Below are 19,696 nucleotides of genomic sequence, written 5' to 3'. Positions count from 1 at the left end.
CACTTAGGTATCACACAAGTGGCTGATATACAAGAACAGGATTATATTTAGCTGCGATTATCTTGTATTTGACCACCTTCATTCATAGTTTGGGCTCTTAAGTGTGTTATGTGGAACCACAGTCAGCAGGAGTCACAATGTCAGACTGAAAAAACACATTAAATTCAATGCCACTATCTCTATTAATTATGATTCTTGAACAAATGACACCAGGGTTGCACACCAGCCATGTACAGTGTTCTTTACCAGCAAACTGGCAACTGAATTAATTAGAGAATGCCTGATATGAAAGATTGGGGAAAAAATAATCACTATTGTGTGACAAGGGGTCTTTCAATCCTGGGATATTAAAAATAAGACACATTGTTTTACTTGATCTGGAACCGATTATCAGTTCTTGACTTTAAACGATTCGCCATCGGAAATGGGGATTCAAAATACAAATCAAAATAAAATTTAAAAAGAGTGGTTGTTCTCATCTTTAAAAAAAAAGCAGAAAATATACTATTCTCATGAAGTCAATTCCCAATACTTCTGATTGCATTTTAATCAGAAATTTGAGGTGAATTTTCATTTTGGAAGTTGAATTGTCTTGTAACTTTTGCACCACTTCCATACTTTCATGATGTTCCCTGCATTCACCCTTCATTCTCGTCATATTTGAGGTCTTTTGTTAGACACCTCTTTAAAATTGGTTATATTATGCAGAATATCATTTAAATATTTACCTAAAACTCCAATAATCTGGAATCCAATTGTTCAGAGATCATTCTGGGTTGGAATCTGGCTCACCAAGTTTTGTTTTCTATAATTATTTTAAAAATCACTGGAGCCTCTTCCACATGCCTCCTTTAAACTCAGCACCATCCTGATTTCTACACTTGCTTTGGACTTATTACAGTCTCATTTCTCATATTCCCTATAAACTAAAGGGGACTCTGGCCCAACTCACACTTTAAACTCAACAGGTTCCCATTTCTTGCATTTCCTGCAAAGGTACCCTGTATTAAACTACTGTGTGGAATATTAATAACAATATATCCAAATGCCCAAAGGATCAAATTAAGGTCAGTCACCACCAAAGTCCCGAGGTAGCAGATTATTGGAGTTTTATTGTAATTTTGTTCTCATTACTTTGACACTCAGGAGTTTTGCAACTGCATGAGCCTGACTTCCTGAAAACATCTTTCCAAAAAAATGTAAACATCAAGTGTTTTCTCAAAAATTTGAGATCATTATGGAGGTGAGTACTATCAGCAAATGTACATTTGACTCTGAACTTCTTAAGATTAACTTTTGCTTAAGCTACAAGTGACCTATTCACTGGAATGCAGAAGCATTAGCCTGGTAGTCACTGATTCTATACCTTTTGATGTCACTGATTCTTCTTCAGCACCACTTTCATCTTTACTTGTAGAAGTGGTTCCAAGCACATTTTCACTGCTGGCCTCTGGTCTGGTATGAACTTCTTCAATCGGTTTACTTGAGTCTTTCCTTTCGCGAGCTGAGGTCATTATCAGCTGTTCAGAATTGCTTTGTGCTTCATCCTTCTGTAAGTTTGCAGAAAACGATTCACTGGATAACTGTGTTGTTTTCTCATTACCCAGGAAATTGTTTTCAGTGTAGTCTTGATTTATTTGATATTCTGTTTCTTTGACAACATGCTGGGATTTAATTTTAGTATCAGCGTCTTGATGTTTACTGGAGTGTGGTGTATGTGGATTCACATTGCCAGAAGGTAATGAATTGAAAAGTTCTACCATTGCTTCAGTTTCCAGAGAACTATGCACTTTATTACTATTTTCAGTTTTTGTAGTGGTCCCACTGTTGACAGGTGCAGTTGTGTCTTCCTCTGATGAATCTACTGTGGAATTTAAAACAACAAGTTGATTTTCTGATTCTAAATATAACCCTTCATCTTCCATGCTATTTTGTTGATAAGAAGAGTTTCCTTGGTTCGGGGTTTTGTCATCATATGAAAGGGTGTTCCCTTCAGGTTGTGAATTTGATAAAAGATGTGATAAAGTTTGTTCCTTTTCGTGAATGTTGTTTTTGTCATTCAACTTTTCCTTTACCAGAACTTTGCTTTCATCTGAGATATGTATCAAAGCATCTGTCTGGACAAAGTCTTCATTAACGTGCACATTTTCAGTAGAAGTATCTTCCTCATGTTTTGAAGTAGCAGGCCATTGAAGTTCTGACTTAGCAGTTGCTTGCTGTGCTTGCAAACCATCTTCATCATGCATTTTCAGTGAAAAGGGTTTTTCAGCATCTGAAACAAGCTCAGTAGTTGCTGATTTTAAAAGCTGAGGTTCCTTCATGACAGGTTCTTCTACATTCTGATATTCACTATAATCTGAAGTATCCTGATTGGATTCAGAATCTAATGTCAAGGATTGGTGCTGTAAGGCATTTTGGTCTCCAGTTGGATTTTCCTTTGATAGATCCCTAGTATGATATGAAACCTGCTGCATAGATTGTAATTGCCATGTTTCATCACTGATATTTGTAGCTATGGCCCCTTCATCATTCCTATTTAGTTGTGACACTTCTTGTTTTTTAACCTTCTCAGACAACGAATTGTAATGGTCTGAAGTTTGCTCTTCTGCTGAGGTAAAATGTGTAACTTGTACAGAGGCTTCTTCATTATATAATTCATTCTGTGAAGATGGGCTAACTTGACTAGAGGAAGAAATTTCACTGAGTTTTAAACTGAGGGTTTGCTGTTCATTATCAGTTTGTGTCTGGGATAAAAGCTTGTTATTACCTGAATCACCAAGCTCTTCAAATTGTAAGGCTGGGTTAACATCTTTCTCTTGTGAGGTTAATGGCTTATTCTGTAATTGTTCCTCTAGCTGATGCTGATCACTGTCTGAAACAGGGTTCTCTTTTAAGTCTGGATTTACTATCTGTTCTTGTGAGAACTTTTTTCCATTCTGCAACTTATTTATTGAGGTACGATCAGTGGCATTTGAAGTATGTTGCTCTGATTTCAGTCCAGATGCTAAATTATCTTGTGGAAGATCATGTTCAACTTGCAATTTACCCCACAATGAGCGATCTGCATTATCTGCCTCTGTAAGAAATGTAGTTTCTGAATGTGGATCGTCATTAGGTCGCCATTTAGAATGCATTGTTAAACTCTGTTCTTCTTCAGACAAACTTTCTGGTGCTAAAGGGTCATGTTTACTCATGACGGCAATCTGTTGCTCTTCTGAGTTTAGACCCTGGTTGTGTGCATCCTCCCGTTCACCATGTAGTTTTTCTCCAGAATGTACGTTTTCATATGGCAGAGTCTTTGTATCATCTGAAAGATGTTGTTTAATTTCTGAAATATGTATCAAATGTTCTTGCAAACTTTGATCTTTATGGATGCTCTCCTGTGTCGATGGTCTACTAGGATGCAGGAAATCAAAATCTTGTGGGTCCTGAACACCTTGCGATTTTGATGTTTTGCCATCAAAGTTGTTTTTTAACCCATTTATAGAAAGTGTTGATTGAGTGTGTTCACTTTTTGTTTCCCTATATTCCTCCTCAGATTGTGGCAAGCTATCAGGCTGACAGTTGGCATCATTCTCCACCATGTTTAGACATTGTTTTGGTGACTGAACTGTGTCATCATTTATTAATGAATCAGTAATTGATTTCAATGTGGAAGAACTTTCTTCAGATTTGGTATCCATTGTGTTTTCTTTCTTATCCCTAACAGTACATAAACTCTTCTCTTCTAGAGGGTTGGAAGCAGAACAATCTTCATTGTTTTTATTAAACATTAATATATCTTTTAAACCAAAGGTACCCCTTTGTGATTTTGATCTATCAACATCTAATGTAGTTTTCTTGTTATTTTCAATAATGGTTTCTTTAGTTTCATCCAGTAAGGTGGAGATCTCATCTTCATTTCCTTGACTAAAGCCTAACATCTTACTTAAACTAGAGTGAGACCATTGTGAGTTTGATTTTCCTTTTCCTTCTGGAGCCTTTTCATTTTCGTTAATATTTTGTGCTTCTTCTGAAGGTCTGAATGTCTGACCCCCATTGTCACCGCCAAAGCTGAAGACATTACTTACTGCATTCAAATTAACCCACCAATATTCTGACTGATCATTATCATTTCTACTTTCTTCCCTGGTGACTTCTGTTTCTCCTGACACATCTGAATTCTGAGCATCATTGATTTGCCCAAACCATGACTTGTCACTTAAACCAAACAGTGATTGAACATTACTCATTAAGCTCTGATCACCTTTGTCAATATTTTCTGATTGACTATGTTTTGGCCTTGAATGATCTGCTACTGAATGCTCAGATATTTTGTTTCCTGACTTAGTTACTGAAGGTTTACTTAGGTCTGTTGAGTCATCAGCAAGATAACTATTTTCATGCTTATTATTTTCACCTTCCTTTGAAGATAAACTATCTTCTGATAAATCACTGTTGAAAGTTAACAGTTTTGATAAACCCCCGATCCAACCTGACATTCCAGAATCAAGGATTCCTTTAGCCTCATAATACATATTTTTATCCCCTCCTTCTGACAATACAGTGTCCTCGTCATTGTCTAATGGAATTTTCCGACTTTTAAAAGAATTTTGCTGTATAGACAGGTCATTCGGTTCCACAGCCTGTTCATCCTTCTTAGCTTCCAAACCAAACCACCCACTAATTCTAGATCCAATCCAACCAGATTCCTCTTGCACAACTTCAGAGACTTCATTATTTTCCATTGTAATAGGGTTATCGTCACTGATTTCCTGCCCTGGAAGTTCATCTTTTTCTGCACTAATATGTTCATTCTGCACAGAGCCGGGAAAAGTGAACAAGTCAAATTCATTATTATCTGTGTGCCTGGAGCCACTCTCATCATTTAATTGATTCTGATGATTAACTGGTGAAAGAATTTCATTTATTTGTACATTCTCATCAGGTGCTAGACTTTTTTGAAGTTGCTCTTTACCAGAGTTCATTTCTAGTTTTGTAGTATGGTGTGTTCTTTGAATCTGCCTTTTATGAAAATTGATTATGTTGTCCACAGGTTCAGTTTTGGCAGAATTACCTTCATCAACCTGGTTGTATTTATTAAACTTAGTTCCGTGTTCTAATGTGGCTTCTGTTTCTTCTGAATTTGAGAAAGAATTTTCTCCATATTCATTAATCACAAAATCATTTTCTTCATCATCTATGAGATAATTTTCTTCATTAAGACAAAGGAAATCATTATCCTGAAAGAACAAATGTTAAGTGTTTAGTTTGCATTTCCCATACAGAATACTTTGATAACTTTTTGGTACTCAGCAATTCTAAGTGAGATTATCTAAAATCAAGAGCTGCTTTTGTGTGGGGATTATGTTACTTAGGAGCAACAGACTCACCATGGGACAACCTCACACAATCAATCGGGGTAGCTATACCATGGATAATAACTCACTAGTGCTCTGCTCCACATCAAACTTTCTCTCACTAGTAATAGATAAATAGATCCAAAATTTCCTATTTTTCAAAGCTTTGTAGCACAGTTAATACACAGTATATTACATACGATATATACTGTAATATTAACAATGCTGAAGTATTTTCAAAATATATATTTTAATGTTTAAAATATTTTAAGAAATTATATATATATATATATATATATAAAAAACACAATTATATCAATTAAACTTACCTGGGTTGGTAGCTCTAATTCAGTTGATGTTATGACATCATCAACTTTAACTGCATCTTTTGGAAAATATCCAAATTGTTTCCCTATCTGAAACAGAATTAACAGTATTACAAGAGATCTTGGGAGCCATTGAAAGAGGATCATATAAAGGTCTTTATGCTTTGTGGCTGCATTGTGGGTAGACTGAAGGAACTGCAAGGGTAAAAAGACCCTGACGTGATTTATATACGGGCATCCAAACAGTAGCCAATATGTGGGCTATGAATTACAAGGGGAGATAGAAATTGCATGTCAAAAGGACAATGTTACAATACTTAAGGGGGGGATTTCAATATGCAGATAAGATTGGGAAAATCAGGTTGGTGCTAATTTTGGATACCAAGAGAGAGAATTTTAGAATGCCCATGAGATAGCCTTTTACAGCAGCTTGTGGTTGAGCCCACGAGGGGATCAGCTATTCCAGATCGGGTCTTGTGACATTTGTTGTGTAACTGGATTTGATCAGGGAGCTTAAGGTAAAGCAGCACTTGGGAGACAGTGAATGTAATATCATGGAATTCACCCTGGAATCTGAGAGGCGGAAGCTAAAGTCAGATGTATCAGTATTACGGAGGAGTCCTGAGATCCTGTTGTATTCCACGTTTGACTGAGACACGGATTTCTCCTGGCACGCCGGATACAGTGGTCGGACCTGAAGGTTTCTCAGTTTACAGAATGGACTGAATTGCTGATTCAGAGAAGGCAAAAGGAGGTGGTGTGTGTTTCATGATCAACTCTCACTGGTGCTTTGTCGAACTCATGTTGCCCCGACTTGGAACATCTAATGGTCAAATAGTATCCATTCTATTTACCCGGGGAGTTCTTACCCGCGAACCTGACCTCAGTGTACATAACACCAGTGGTCGACTGTAATCAAGCACTTGCGACACTGCAGGACGCCATCTCCGAACAAAAAACAGCCCATCCCGATGTGTTTCAAATCATAGTCAGAGACTTCAACCAGACTTGTTTGAAGAAAACCCTGCCCAGTTACCATCAGCATATAACCTGTAGCACCAGCGATCCCAACATACTGAATCACTGGTTCTACTAGGATAAGGAATGCCTACCATTCCATGGCCAGACAATATTTTGGTAAATTGGATTGGTTGTCCTTTTGCCTACATACAGACAGAGGCTAAAGTTCAAAGCTCCAGAGATTAGGACAGCAAAAGGTTGCTGTGGGAGGCAGAGGAGCAGCAATGGGATTGCCATGTTCAAGGACTCATCTAGAGATCTGAATGAATACACCATGGTTGTAATAGACTTTATTAAAACAGCTGTAGATGAGTCAAAATCATTCAGAGTCTTCCCCAATCAGAAGCCCAGGATGAACCACAAGATCCAAAATCTGCTGAGAGGCAGATCAGAGGCATTCAAGTCTGGTGACCAAGAAAGTTATAAGAGGTCCAGAAAGCCATCTCACGGGCAAAGTGGAAACTCTGGACCTACTCGAATCAATGAAGGATGTTTGACAGTTGAGGCAGGGATTGAATACCATCACCTCTTATAAAGTTAAATCAAGCTATATAGGAGATAGTACAACCATATCACCATATAACAATTACAGCACGGAAACAGGCCATCTCTGCCCTTCTAGTCCGTGCCAAACACTTACTCTCACCTAGTCCCACTGACCCGCACTCAGCCCATAACCCTCCATTCCTTTCCTGTCCATAGACCTATCCAATTTTATTTTAAATGACAATATCGAACCTGCCTCTACCACTTCTACTGGAAGCTCATTCCACACAGCTACCACTCTCTGAGTAAAGAAGTTCCCCATCGTGTTACCCTTAAACTTTTGCCCCTTAACTCTCAACTCATGTCCTCTTGTTTGAATCTCCCCTACTCTCAATGGAAAAAGCTTATCCACATCAACTCTATCTATACCCCTCATAATTTTAAATACCTCTATCAAGTCCCCCCTCAACCTTCTACGCTCCAAAGAATAAAGACCTAACTTGTTCAATCTTTCTCTGTAACTTAGGTGCTGAAACCCAGGTAACATTCTAGTAAATCTTCTCTGTACTCTCTCTACTTTGTTGACATCTTTCCTATAATTCGGTGACCAGAACTGTACACAATACTCCAAATTCGGCCTTACCAATGCCTTGTACAATTTTAACATTACATCCCAACTCCTATACTCCTGCTCTGATTTATAAAGGCCAGCATACCAAAAGCTTTCTTCACCACCCTATCCACGTAAGATTCCACCTTCAGGGAACTATGCACCATTATTCCTAGATCACTCTGTTCTACTGCATTCTTCAATGCCCTACCATTTACCATGTATGTCCTATTTTGATTAGTCCTAACAAAATGTAGCACCTAACACTTATCAATATTAAACTTCATCTTCCATCTTTCACCCCACTTTTCTAACTGGCCTAAATTTCTCTGCAAGCTTTGAAAACCTACTTCATTATCCACAACACCACCTATCTTAGTAACATCTGCATACTTACTAATCCAATTTACCACCCCATCATCCAGATCATTAATGTATATGACAAACAACATTGGACCCAGCACAGATCCCTGAGGCACACCACTAGTCACTGGCCTCCAACCTGACAAACTTCACTTCCAGATGAGCTCCATGTCTTCTATGCTCGCTTTGACCATCAAAACATGGAGGAACCATCACAAACCCCCACAACCCCCACTGATCCAGTGATTTCAGTCTCTGAGGCTGACGTGTGAGCAGCCTTCAAGAGGGTGAACCACAAAAAACATTTGGCCCAGATGGGATACGTGGCCAAGTACTAAAGACCTGTGCTGATCAACTGGCTGGAGTGTTCACTGAGATCTTCAACCTCTCACTTCAGCAGTGTGAGATACGCAGTTGCTTCAAGCAGGCTTCAATTTATACTGGTGCTCAAGAACATGGTAACCTGCCTCAATGACCATCACCCATTAGCATTTACTTCCACGTTGATGAAATATTTTAACAGGTTGGTGATGAAACATATGAACTCCTGCCTGAGAGCAAATTAGATCTGCTCCAATTTGCCTACTGGAACAACAGGTCCTCAACAGATGCCATCCCATTGGCTCTTCACTCAAACCCAGAACATCTGGACAGCAAAGCTACATTCATCAGGATGCTATTTATTGACGACAGTTCGGCATTCAATACCATCATCCCCATCAAAACTAATCAATAAGCTTCAAGACCTTGGTCTCAATACCTCCTTGTGCCATTGGATCCTGGATTTCCTCACTTGCAGACCCCAGTCAGTTGGGATTGGCAACAATATCTCCTCTACAATCTCCATCCACTTAAGGGCACCACAGGACTGTGCGCTTAGTCCTTTAATCTTCTAGCTTTATACTTAAGACTTTGTGACTAAGCACAACTCCAAAGTGGTCTCGGCCCAAATCATTGACTGTACTCTTTTCCATAGATACTGCCTGGCCTGCTGAGTTCCTCTGGCATTTTGTGTGTGTTGCCATATTCAACTTTACTGAAAACAGCTCTGTTGTAGGCCAAATCAAAGGTGGTGATGAATCAGCATATAGAAACATAGAAAATAGGTGCAGGAGTAGGCCCTTCGGCCCTTCGAGCCTGCACCGCCATTCAGTATGATCATGGCTGATCATCCAACTCAAAACCCTGTACCTGCTTTCTCTCCATACCCCCTGATCCCTTTAGCCACAAGGGCCATATCTAACTTCCTCTTAAATATAGCCAATGAACTGGCCTCAACTGTTTCCTGTGGCAGAGAATTCCACAGATTCACCACTCTCTGTGTGAAGAAGTTTTTCCTCATCTCGGTCCTAAAAGGCTTCCCCTTTATCCTTAAACTGTGACCCCTCGTTCTGGACTTCCCCAACATCGGAAACAATCTTCCTGCATCTAGCCTGTCCAATCCCTTTAGAATTTTATACGTTTCAATAAGATCCCCCCTCAATCTTCTAAATTCCAGTGAGTATAAGCCTAGTCGATCCAGCCTTTCTTCATATGAAAGTCCTGCCATCCCAGGAATCAATCTGGTGAACCTTCTCTGTACTCCCTCAATGGCAAGAATGTCTTTCCTCAGATTAGGGGACCAAAACTGCACACAATACTCTAGGTGCGGTCTCACCAAGGCCTTGTACAACTGCAGTAGAACCTCCCTGCTCCTGTACTCAAATCCTTTTGCTATGAATGCCAACATACCATTTGCCTTTTTCACCGCCTGCTGTACCTGCATGCCCACCTTCAATGACTGGTGTACAATGACACCCAGGACTCGTTTCACCTCCCCTTTTCCTAATCGGCCACCATTCAGATAATAATCTGTTTTCCTGTTCTTGCAACCAAAGTGGATAACCTCACATTTATCCACATTAAATTGCATCTGCCATGAATTTGCCCACTCACCTAACCTATCCAAGTCACCCTGCATCCTCTTAGCATCCTCCTCACAGCTAACACCACCACCCAGCTTCGTGTCATCCGCAAACTTGGAGATGCTGCATTTAATTCCCTCGTCTAAATCATTAATATATATTGTAAACAACTGGGGTCCCAGCACTGAGCCTTGCGGTACCCCACTAGTCACTGCCTGCCACTCTGAAAAAGTCCCATTTACTCCCACTCTTTGCTTCCTGTCTGCCAACCAATTCTCTATCCAAATCAATACCATACCCCCAATACCGTGTGCTTTAAGTTTGCACACTAATCTCCTGTGTGGGACCTTGTCAAAAGCCTTTTGAAAATCTAAATATACCACATCCACTGGCTCTCCCCTATCCACTCTACTAGTTACATCCTCAAAAAATTCTGTAAGATTCTTCAGACATGATTTTCCTTTCACAAATCCATGCTGACTTTGTCCAATGATTTCACCGCTTTCCAAATGTGCTGTTATCACATCTTTGATAACCGACTCTAGCATTTTCCCCACCACCGTTGTCAGACTAACCGGTCTATAATTCCCCGGTTTTTCTCTCCCTTCTTTTTTAAAAAGTGGGGTTACATTAGCCACCTTCCAATCCTCAGGAACTAATCCAGAATCTAAGGAGTTATTTCTTGGGCTACTTCCTTAAGCACTCTGGGATGCAGACCACCTTGCCCTGGGGATTTATCTGCCTTTAATCCCTTCAATTTACCTAACACCACTTCACTACTAACATGTATTTCCCTCAGTTCCTCCATCTCACTAGACCCTCGGTCCCCTACTATTTCCGGAAGATTATTTATGTCCTCCTTAGTGAAGACAGAACCAAAGTAGTTATTCAATTGGTCTGCCATGTCTTTGTTCCCTATGATCAATTCACCTGTTTCTGACTGTAAAGGACCTACATTTGTCTTAACCAATCTTTTTCTTTTCACATATCATATTGGAGGGAGACTGAAAATCTAACTGAGTGGTGTCGTAACATCCTCTTACTCAGTGTCAGCAAGACTAAGGAGCTGATTATAGACTTCAGGAGAAGGAGACCAGGGACCTATGAGCCAGTCCTCATTGGAGGATCTGAGGTGAAGGGGGTCAGCAACATTAGATTCCTAGGCGTTATTATTATTTTGGAGGACCTGTCCTGGACCCAGCACGCAAGCACAATTACGAAGAAAGCACAGCAGCATCTTTACTTCCTTAGAGAATTGCAGAAATTTGGCAAGACACCTAAAATGTTGACAAACTTCTAAAGATGAGTATAGTATATTGACTGGCTACATCATGGCCTGGTATGGAAACACCAATGCTACTGTATGTAAAATCCTACAGGTGGTAGTGGATACGGCCCAGTCCATCATAGGTAAAGCCCCCCCAGCCACTGAGCCCATCTACATCAAGCAATGTCACAGGAAAGCAGCATCCATCATCAGAGATCCCCCACCACCCAGGTCGTGGTCTCTTCTCAGGAAGAATGTCCAAGAGCCTCAGGACTCACACCATCAGGTTCAGCAACAGTCACTACCCCACAACCATGAGGCACTTGAACCAAAGGGATAACTTCACTCAACTTCACTTGCCCCATCTTTGAAATGTTCCCACAACCAATGGACCTACTTTCAAGGACTCTTCGTCTCATATTCTTGGTATTTACTGGTTAGCCATTTATTATTATTAATTCCTGTTCTTGTATTTGCATAGTTTATTGTCTTCAATACTACAGATGAACATCTAGTTTGGGCTGTCATTCACCGATTCTGTTATGGTTATTATTCTATAGATTTATTGAGTATGCCCACAAGAAAATTAATCTCAGCATAGTATCAGTTGACTTATATGTACTTTGATAATAAATTTACATTGAATTTTGAACTTTAAAGGGAATTACAGAGGCATGAGCGAGGAGTTGGCTAAAGTTGATTGGAGGAGGACACAAGCAAGGGTGATGACAGAGCCGCAATGCTGGAGTGTCTGGGAGCAACGTAGAAAGCACAGGGTAGATACATACCAAAGAGGACTAAATATTCTAAAGGGAGGATGTGACAACCATGGCAAGACAAGTCAAAGCCAACATAAAAGCAAAAGCAAGGCATATAATAGAACAAAAATTAATGAGGCATTAGAGATTGGGAAGCTTTTAAAAAGAACAGAAGGTAACTAAAAAAGCCAGAAGAAGTGAAAAGATGAACTATGAAGATAAGCTGGTCAATAATATAAAAGAGGATTCCAAAGGTTTTCTCAGATATATAAAGAGTAAAAGAGAGGCCAGAGTAGATGTCAGACTTCTGGAAAATCATGCTGGAGAGATAGCAATGGGAGGCAAGGCAGATGAACTGAGTAAGTATTTTGCATCTATCTTCACTGTGGAAAACACCAGCAGTATGCTCGATGTTCCAGAGTGTCAGCGGGCAGAGGTGAGTGCAGTTGCTATTACTAGGGAGGAGGTGTTTGGGAAACTGAAAGGTCCGAAGGTAGATAGATCCCCTGCACCAAATGGACTGCACCCCAGGGTTCTGAAAGAGGTGGCTGAAGCGATTGTGGAGGCATTAGCAATGATCTTTCAAGAATCAATAGATTCTGGCATGGTTCTGCAGGACTGGAAAACTGAAAATGTCACTCCACTCGTCAAGAAGGGAGGGAGGCAAGGGAGAAAATTATAGGCAAGTTAGCCTGACCTCAGTGGTCCGGAAGTCATTGGAGTTGATTGTAAAGGATGAGGTTTTGGGGTACTTGGAGGCACATGATAAAATGGGCCAAAATCAGCTTTCCGCAGGGGAAAATCTTGACAAGTCTGTTGGAATCCTTTGAGGAAATAACAAGCTTGATTGACAAAAGGAGAATTGGATGTTGTGTACTTAGACTTTCAAAAGGCCTTTAACAAGGTGCTACACCTGAGACTGCTTAGAAAATATGAGCCCATAGTATTACAGGAACAATACTAGCATGGACGGAGTATTGGCTGATTGGCAGGAGGCCAACAGTGGGAATAAGGGGAGCCTTTATAATTAGCTGCTAGCGACAAATGGTGTTCCACACACAGGGTTCCGATGGAAACCACATCTTTTTACGTTGTATGTCAATGATTTGGATGATAGAATTGATGGCTTTTGGCAGATGTTATGAAGGTAGGTGCAGAGGCAATGTTGAAGAAGGTGTCTGCAGAATAACTTAAACTATGAGAAGGGGCAGAGAAGAGGCAGATGAAATACAGTGTTGGAAATTGTATGGTCATGCATTTTGGTAGAAGAAATAAAAGTGTAGTCTATTTTCTAAACAGGGAGAAAATTTAAAAATCCGAGCTGCAAAGGGACTTACTTGGGAGTCCTTGTGCAAGATTCCCTAAAGGTTAATCTGCAGGTTGAGTTGGTGGTGATGAAGGCAAATACGATATTAGCATTCATTAAAAGCAAATATGTAATGTTGAGGCTTTGTAAAGCACTTTGAGTAGCGTGAGCAGTTTTGGGCCCCTATCTGAGAGAGGGTGTGCTGACATTGGTGAGGATTCAAAGGAGGTTCATAAAAATGATTCTGGCTAAAACATCGACTGTACTTTTTATCCATAGATGCTGCATGGCTCCAGCATTTTGTGTGTGTTGCAGTAAATAACCTCCAGTTTTGAAAATATTATCTTTTAGGTCCACTGAATAGATACTCAATCACAGAGATAACTTTTGCAGGGTGTCGCGTTCTTCAATAATAGCAGATTTTACATAGAAGCCTAAGCACAGTAAAATCTGATCGTTTGGAGGTACTGATGGTTTGGCATCTGTCCTGAATGAGAGCTAGGGCTCCAGAGTTCAAGCACGGTGTACAACTGGAGCCCTAGTCTAGACTGTGAAAAGGATGAACGGCCAGAAGCAGGACTGAGGTCCCGAATATCAGGGGTCAGAACCATGGGTGTGCTTGCAGCCAGACCAAATTCTAGAGTGCTTGAATACTTCTGGCTCCCTTTAAAGTCACTGGAAAAGTCATCATAACATTGTGTTGCATGTTAAAAAGGATTAAATGAACGTGTGTTTAGGAATTAACAGGAGTAACAACCAATACTCTGGAAAACGTGCAGCCTTATAAACATTGCTTCCAATTGTGGCCTCTTGCATTCACCCCTCTGCCTCTACCTCCACTGTTGGTAGCTGTGCTTTCTGCCGTGACATTTCTTTACACGCTGATCTACATCTCATTCTATCTCTTTTACAATACTTTTAGCCACCCATACTAATATTCAGCTTGTTTTCATTATCCATTATTTGTTTACATCCATTTATCATCCTGTATGATATATAGAGTGGTTTTGAAATGTTAATCATAAATTTATGATGGAACACACAAAGGCTGATTACGTATCTGTAGAACGTTGCAAAGAAAGAACGTGATATACTTCCTACGTCTATCAAGTAGACAACCAAGAAGGAACACAGAATTGATTTGATCGGTTATATTGATTAGCAAAAAAAATTGTACGCAATATATTCCAGAAAAAAAAAATCAAAAAATACTTACACTTCCAGCCCATAAGTCATCTCTTTTCCCAGTCAATTTAAGATAAACAAATATGGAATCTCCATGCTTAAAAGTAAGGAATCTACAGTCACGACCTGTGTAATCCGACATAGCTGTTACTCTACTCAGATGTCCTGCATAAATATCAAGGGTAACTTGGTCAAAGCTTACAAAAAATAAAGGAAAATAAATTCAATTCAAATAATACTGAAAGTATAAGCTATCCGCTCAACAAATGATATAAATTATTAGATAGGACAATTTGTCCTTGTACATGCTTTGACATAATCCAAAGAATCAGTTTGTTTTGCCTTATTAATCTGGAAAGGACAGCTGAATCCACAAAGCAATCAGAATCTTTGAAATAATTTGCATAAGATACAAGTGGGTCAACAATCTGAAGAATTAATTAAAATAAGTTTCAGGGTTTTTCATGAAAGAATGGGTACAAAGAGAAATAAACAACTGTGCATTCTGGTCATTTGAAATAAAAACAGAAAATACTTGAAACACTAATCGAGTCAGCAGTATCAATGGAAGGAGGAACAGTTTGATGGGGTCTTTGGCCTGAGACAGAAAATTATTGTTTCCAGCATTTGCTATTTTTATTTTTGATGGACATAAACCACAGCAAATAGCATAAAAAGTAATAAAATTAATAACATAAAAAATTGTCGCCATACTGACAATCCAATATGTATAATAATTGAACAATCCACAAACCAAACAGGTTATTGAATTCTGAGAGAAGGTCAAGTTCAAAATATAATTCTCCAGGGAAATCATACATAGATAGCAAATCAGAAATAAAATAACCATCGATTAGCTTTATTTGTGACACGTACATCAAAACATAGAGCAAAAACATACAGGTGCTTGAGAAACTGGAAGGTCTGAAGGTGGATAAGTCACCTGGACCAGATGGACTACACCCCAGGGTTCTGAAAGAGGTGGCAGAAGAGACTGTGGAGGCATTAGTAATGATCTTTCTAGAATCAATGGATACTGACATGGTTCCAGAGGACTGAGAAATTGCAAATGTCATTTTACCCTTCAAGGAGGGAAAGAGGCAGAAGAAAGGAAGTTATAGGCCAGTTAGTCTGACATCAGAGGCTGAGAAGGTGTCAGAACCAATTGTTAAGGATGTGGTTTTGGGGTACTTGGAGGCATACAATAAAACAGGCCGAAGTCAGCATGGTTCCCTTAAGGGGAAATCTCCCCCGACAATACACACAAAATACTGGAGGAACTCAGCAGGCCAGGCAACATCTATGGAACAAAGTACGGTTGACATTTTGGGCTGAAACTCTTCAGATTTCCAGCATCTGCAGATTTTCTCTTGTCTGTAATCTTCCCTGCTGGAATTTTTAGAAGAAATAACAAGTAGGATAAACAAAAGAGAAGTGGTGGATGTTGGGTACTTAGACTTTCAGAAGGCCTTTGACAAAGTACCACACACGAGGCTGCTTAACAGGAGCCCATGGTATTACAGGAAAGATACCAGCATGGATAGAGCATGGGCTGATAGACAGGAGGCAAAGAGTGGGAATAAAAGGGGCCTTTTCTGGTTGGCTGTCAGCGACTAGTGGTGTTCCACAGGGGTCTGTGTTGGACCACTACTTTTTACATTATATGCCAATGATTTGGATTCAAAGATTCAAAGTACATCTATTATCAAAGAATGTATAAATGAAACACCTTGAGATTTGTTTGCTTATGAGCAGCCACAAAGCAAGAAACCCAAATAACCCAATTTAAAAAAAGATCATCGCTACTGCGCTAATGATGGCTTTGCGGATGATATGAAAATAGGAGAAGGAGCAGGTAGTATTGGGGAAGCAGAGAGGCTACAGAAGGACTTTGACAGATTAATAGAAGGGGCAAAGAAGTGGCAGATGGAATACACTGTTGGGAATTGTATGGTCATGCACTTTGGTAGAAGAAATAAAAGTGTGGACTATTTTCCAAAAGGAGAGAAAATTCTAAACTTTGAGGTGCAAAGGGACTTAGGAGTCCTTGTGCAAGATTCCCTAAAGGTTAATTTGCAAGATGAGTTGGTGGTGAGGAAGGCAAATGCAATGTTAGCATTTATTTCCAAGAGGATTAAACATAGAAGCATAGAAAACCTACAGCACAATATAGGCCCTTTGGCCCACAAAGTTGTGCCGAACATGTCCCTACCTCAGAAATGACTAGGCTTACCTATAGCCCTCTATTTTTCTAAGATCCATGTACCTATCCAAAAGTCTCTTAAAAGACCCTATCATATCCGCCTCCACCACTGTTGCCGGCAGCCCATTCCAAGTTCTCTCTGAGTAAAAAACTTACCCCCGACATCTCCTCTGTACCTACTTCCCAGCACCTTAGACCTGTGCCCTCTTGTGGCAACCATTTCAGCCCTGGGAAAAAGCCTCTGGTTATCCACATGATCAATGCCTCTCATCATCTTATACACCTCTATCAAGTCACCTCTCATCCCCCAACACTCCAAGGAGAAAAGGCCAAGTTCACTCAACCTATTCTCATAAGGCATGCTCCCCAACCCAAGCAACATCCTTGTAAATCTCCTCTGCACCCTTTCTATAGTTTCCACTTCCTTCCTGTAGTGAGGCGACCAGAACTGAGCACAGTACTCCAAGTGGGGTCTGACCAGGGTCCTATATAACTGTAACATTACCTCTCGGTTCCTAAATTCAATTCCAATATAAAACAAGGATATAATGTTAAGGCTTTATGAAGTGCTGGTGAGGCCTCACTTTGCAGTATGTGCAGTTTTGGGCCCCTTATCTAAGAAAAGACACGCTAACGGTGGAGAGAGCTCAAAGGAGGTTCACGAAAATGATTCTGGGATTGAAAGGCTGATCATATGAAGAACATTTGATGGCTCTGGGCCTCTACTCACTGGAATTCAGAAGAATAGGGGGAGTTCTCATCAAAACCTATCAAATGTTGAAAAGCCTCAATAGAGTAGGTTTGGAGAGGATGTTTCCTATGATTGGGGAGTCCAAGAGCAGAAGAACACAACCTCAGAATAGAGGGATGTCCATTTAGAACAGAGATGAGGGGGAATTTCTTTCGTGGTGAATCTGCAGAATTCTTTGCCACAGGCAGTTGTGGAGGCCAAGTCACTGGGTATACTTAAGGCAGAGGTTGATTGATTACTCAGGCCAAGAATGGATACAAGGAGAAGGTGGAAGATGGGGTTGAGAGGGAAATGGATCAGCCATGATGAAATGGCAGAGCAGACTCGATGGACAGTGGCGGGAATTTAATACCAATCTAACAGCTTGTGCTTAATGGCATTATGCTAACCGCTATGCTCCCACCCCACTACCCCTCCTCCCCCACTGTGAGGTGTATGTGTGTGTGTCTCTCTCTCCCCGTTCAGGAACTTCAGTGGAACCTAGTTAAACACAAAATCAGGGCTAACACAGCAAGAAATGGTCTAAGGAGGTTCACCTCCACTGAAAGGCTGCTCAAGGAAATTAATTCCCAGATAATAAATACCATGTTCAGTTTTGGTCATTAAAATACTAGGATCTGGGCATGACATGCATTAACATGCGCCTAATCTCCGGAGTCAGGGAAACATTTAAATATCACATTAAGATTCAAGACAAAAAAAGTAATAAAAATGCTTGCAGTACAGAAAAACAATCACTTCAAGCAAAACCATGAGTATAGAACAAGGCAACACATATTCAAACAGTAAAAGAGCAAATCTCAGATTAATATCAGTCCAGTGAGTAACTGCCATGGAATGTCATGTCAGGGCTAAAGACAGAAATCTTCAAATCATTTGGGAAAACAGTGTGACATAGTGTGAAGCTCTTAAAACCATCTTAATATATCACAACTGGGCGCATAATATCATTAATCTCAATCACTCCTGAAATCAAGATGCTTTCCTTAGTGTTTAAAACTGTACTACATCACTTACTTTCACATTGAGGATCCCCGCACAGTTTAAAGTCAGACAGTTTGGAAACCATGAAGCCTGGAATCAGCTGCAGGAACAGAAGTGAAGTGCTCAGGGCTGCGCCAGGCGCCATGTTGGCCTGCACTTCCAACCTATCTTCTCCAGTTTGGGCAGTCAGATGCTGAGATGGAAATAAGGAATGAACGTTTTTTTTCCCCCACAGCCAACTAATAAATACCGACCCTCTCCCCACAAAATAAACAAACCTAAGTCCCGTTTCCCTTTGAAAAGCTACAGTTATTATTCTAAGAGAAAGCTATGACGTGTCCTCTGACCGTGGGGCACAGTGGGGCGTTTAATGATTAACTCCGTACAAAAAAAGCGACTTGCCTGGGTAAATCATCAAACCTCAACCGTTTGGGAGCTATCTGTAACGAGGAACATCGCTTGCGAATTGCTCAGCCTAGCAACGTTAAGGAACTTAGATTAGTTATAACAACTGAAAGATAATTGTCAGAATTATTGACTTATAATGCTTCATTTCTATCACCACGTGACTAAATTTATTGGGTTATTTCGCCTGCTGGTTGAAAGGTGACAACGTTGTGAGAATTATTACAGATGCATAGCTTTCTGTGACTCTAGCCGTATTCGGATTCAGATCTAACAAGGATTTATTAGAGGAGGCAACAAGTCAACTGACAGATGGTCATCGTGGCACAGATACTAATCGGTGAGCTGTTCAAAGCTTACGTTGACTTGTTTGCCTTGCACATTATGTCCGATTAAGGTAACCAGCCCCACCTAAAACTTGACCACATCGAAGGCAGTGTCATTCAATGCCCTCCTTTGCTATCCACCTGTTATCCCAATGAAAACTATCGGGGCTAGTTTCTCTGGCTTGGTAAATCGGATATTGGAGACAGCGAGCTTCGGAAACTTTTAAACTCACTGACAAGGTCTGACCGTCTTGTGACATGTCTATCAAAGCAAGAAGCTTGACTTGACTGCTGGTTTAATCGTTGAGTCTGAATCTCGGCTAGCTTCCCCGCCCCGAGATAACGCTAGCATTCAAGATTAATTTAATTTCAATCATTTGTACCTTTTCAGTTGTTGATTAATAGGATTATTTCAAAGAGGCTCTCATTCAGAGTACAATATTCAAACAAAGGCGATGTGCTT

The 19,696-nt window shown here is 40.2% G+C and overlaps 1 protein-coding gene across 5 annotated transcripts in view; it reads right to left on the bottom strand.

Moving 5' to 3' along the window:
- The window catches only part of mia2 (MIA SH3 domain ER export factor 2), a 121,015-nt gene extending 102,078 nt beyond the window's left edge, over positions 1-18,937 (bottom strand). For 2 of the 5 annotated variants that reach the window (XM_073039962.1, XM_073039963.1), the window contains exons 1-4: positions 18,536-18,883; positions 14,596-14,729; positions 5,669-5,755; positions 1,367-5,222 (exon numbers count right to left, since the gene is read on the bottom strand). In XM_073039962.1, coding sequence (XP_072896063.1) covers positions 1,367-5,222; positions 5,669-5,755; positions 14,596-14,729; positions 18,536-18,647 — 4,189 coding nt within the window. In that variant the 5' untranslated portion in view covers positions 18,648-18,883. Of the gene's footprint in view, positions 1-1,366; positions 5,223-5,668; positions 5,756-14,595; positions 14,730-18,535 lie in introns of all 5 variants that reach the window. The other 3 variants (XR_012098241.1, XM_073039964.1, XM_073039965.1) reach the window with 3 other exon arrangements.
- Between the last annotated feature and the right edge of the window lie 759 nt (positions 18,938-19,696).

The sequence above is a fragment of the Hemitrygon akajei genome, chromosome 3 (genome assembly GCF_048418815.1).
Source record: "Hemitrygon akajei chromosome 3, sHemAka1.3, whole genome shotgun sequence".
In the NCBI taxonomy this organism is placed as follows: Eukaryota; Metazoa; Chordata; class Chondrichthyes; order Myliobatiformes; family Dasyatidae; genus Hemitrygon; species Hemitrygon akajei.
The sequence above is the reverse complement of the archived record's forward strand: the minus strand, read 5'-3'. Positions and strand labels throughout refer to the sequence as shown.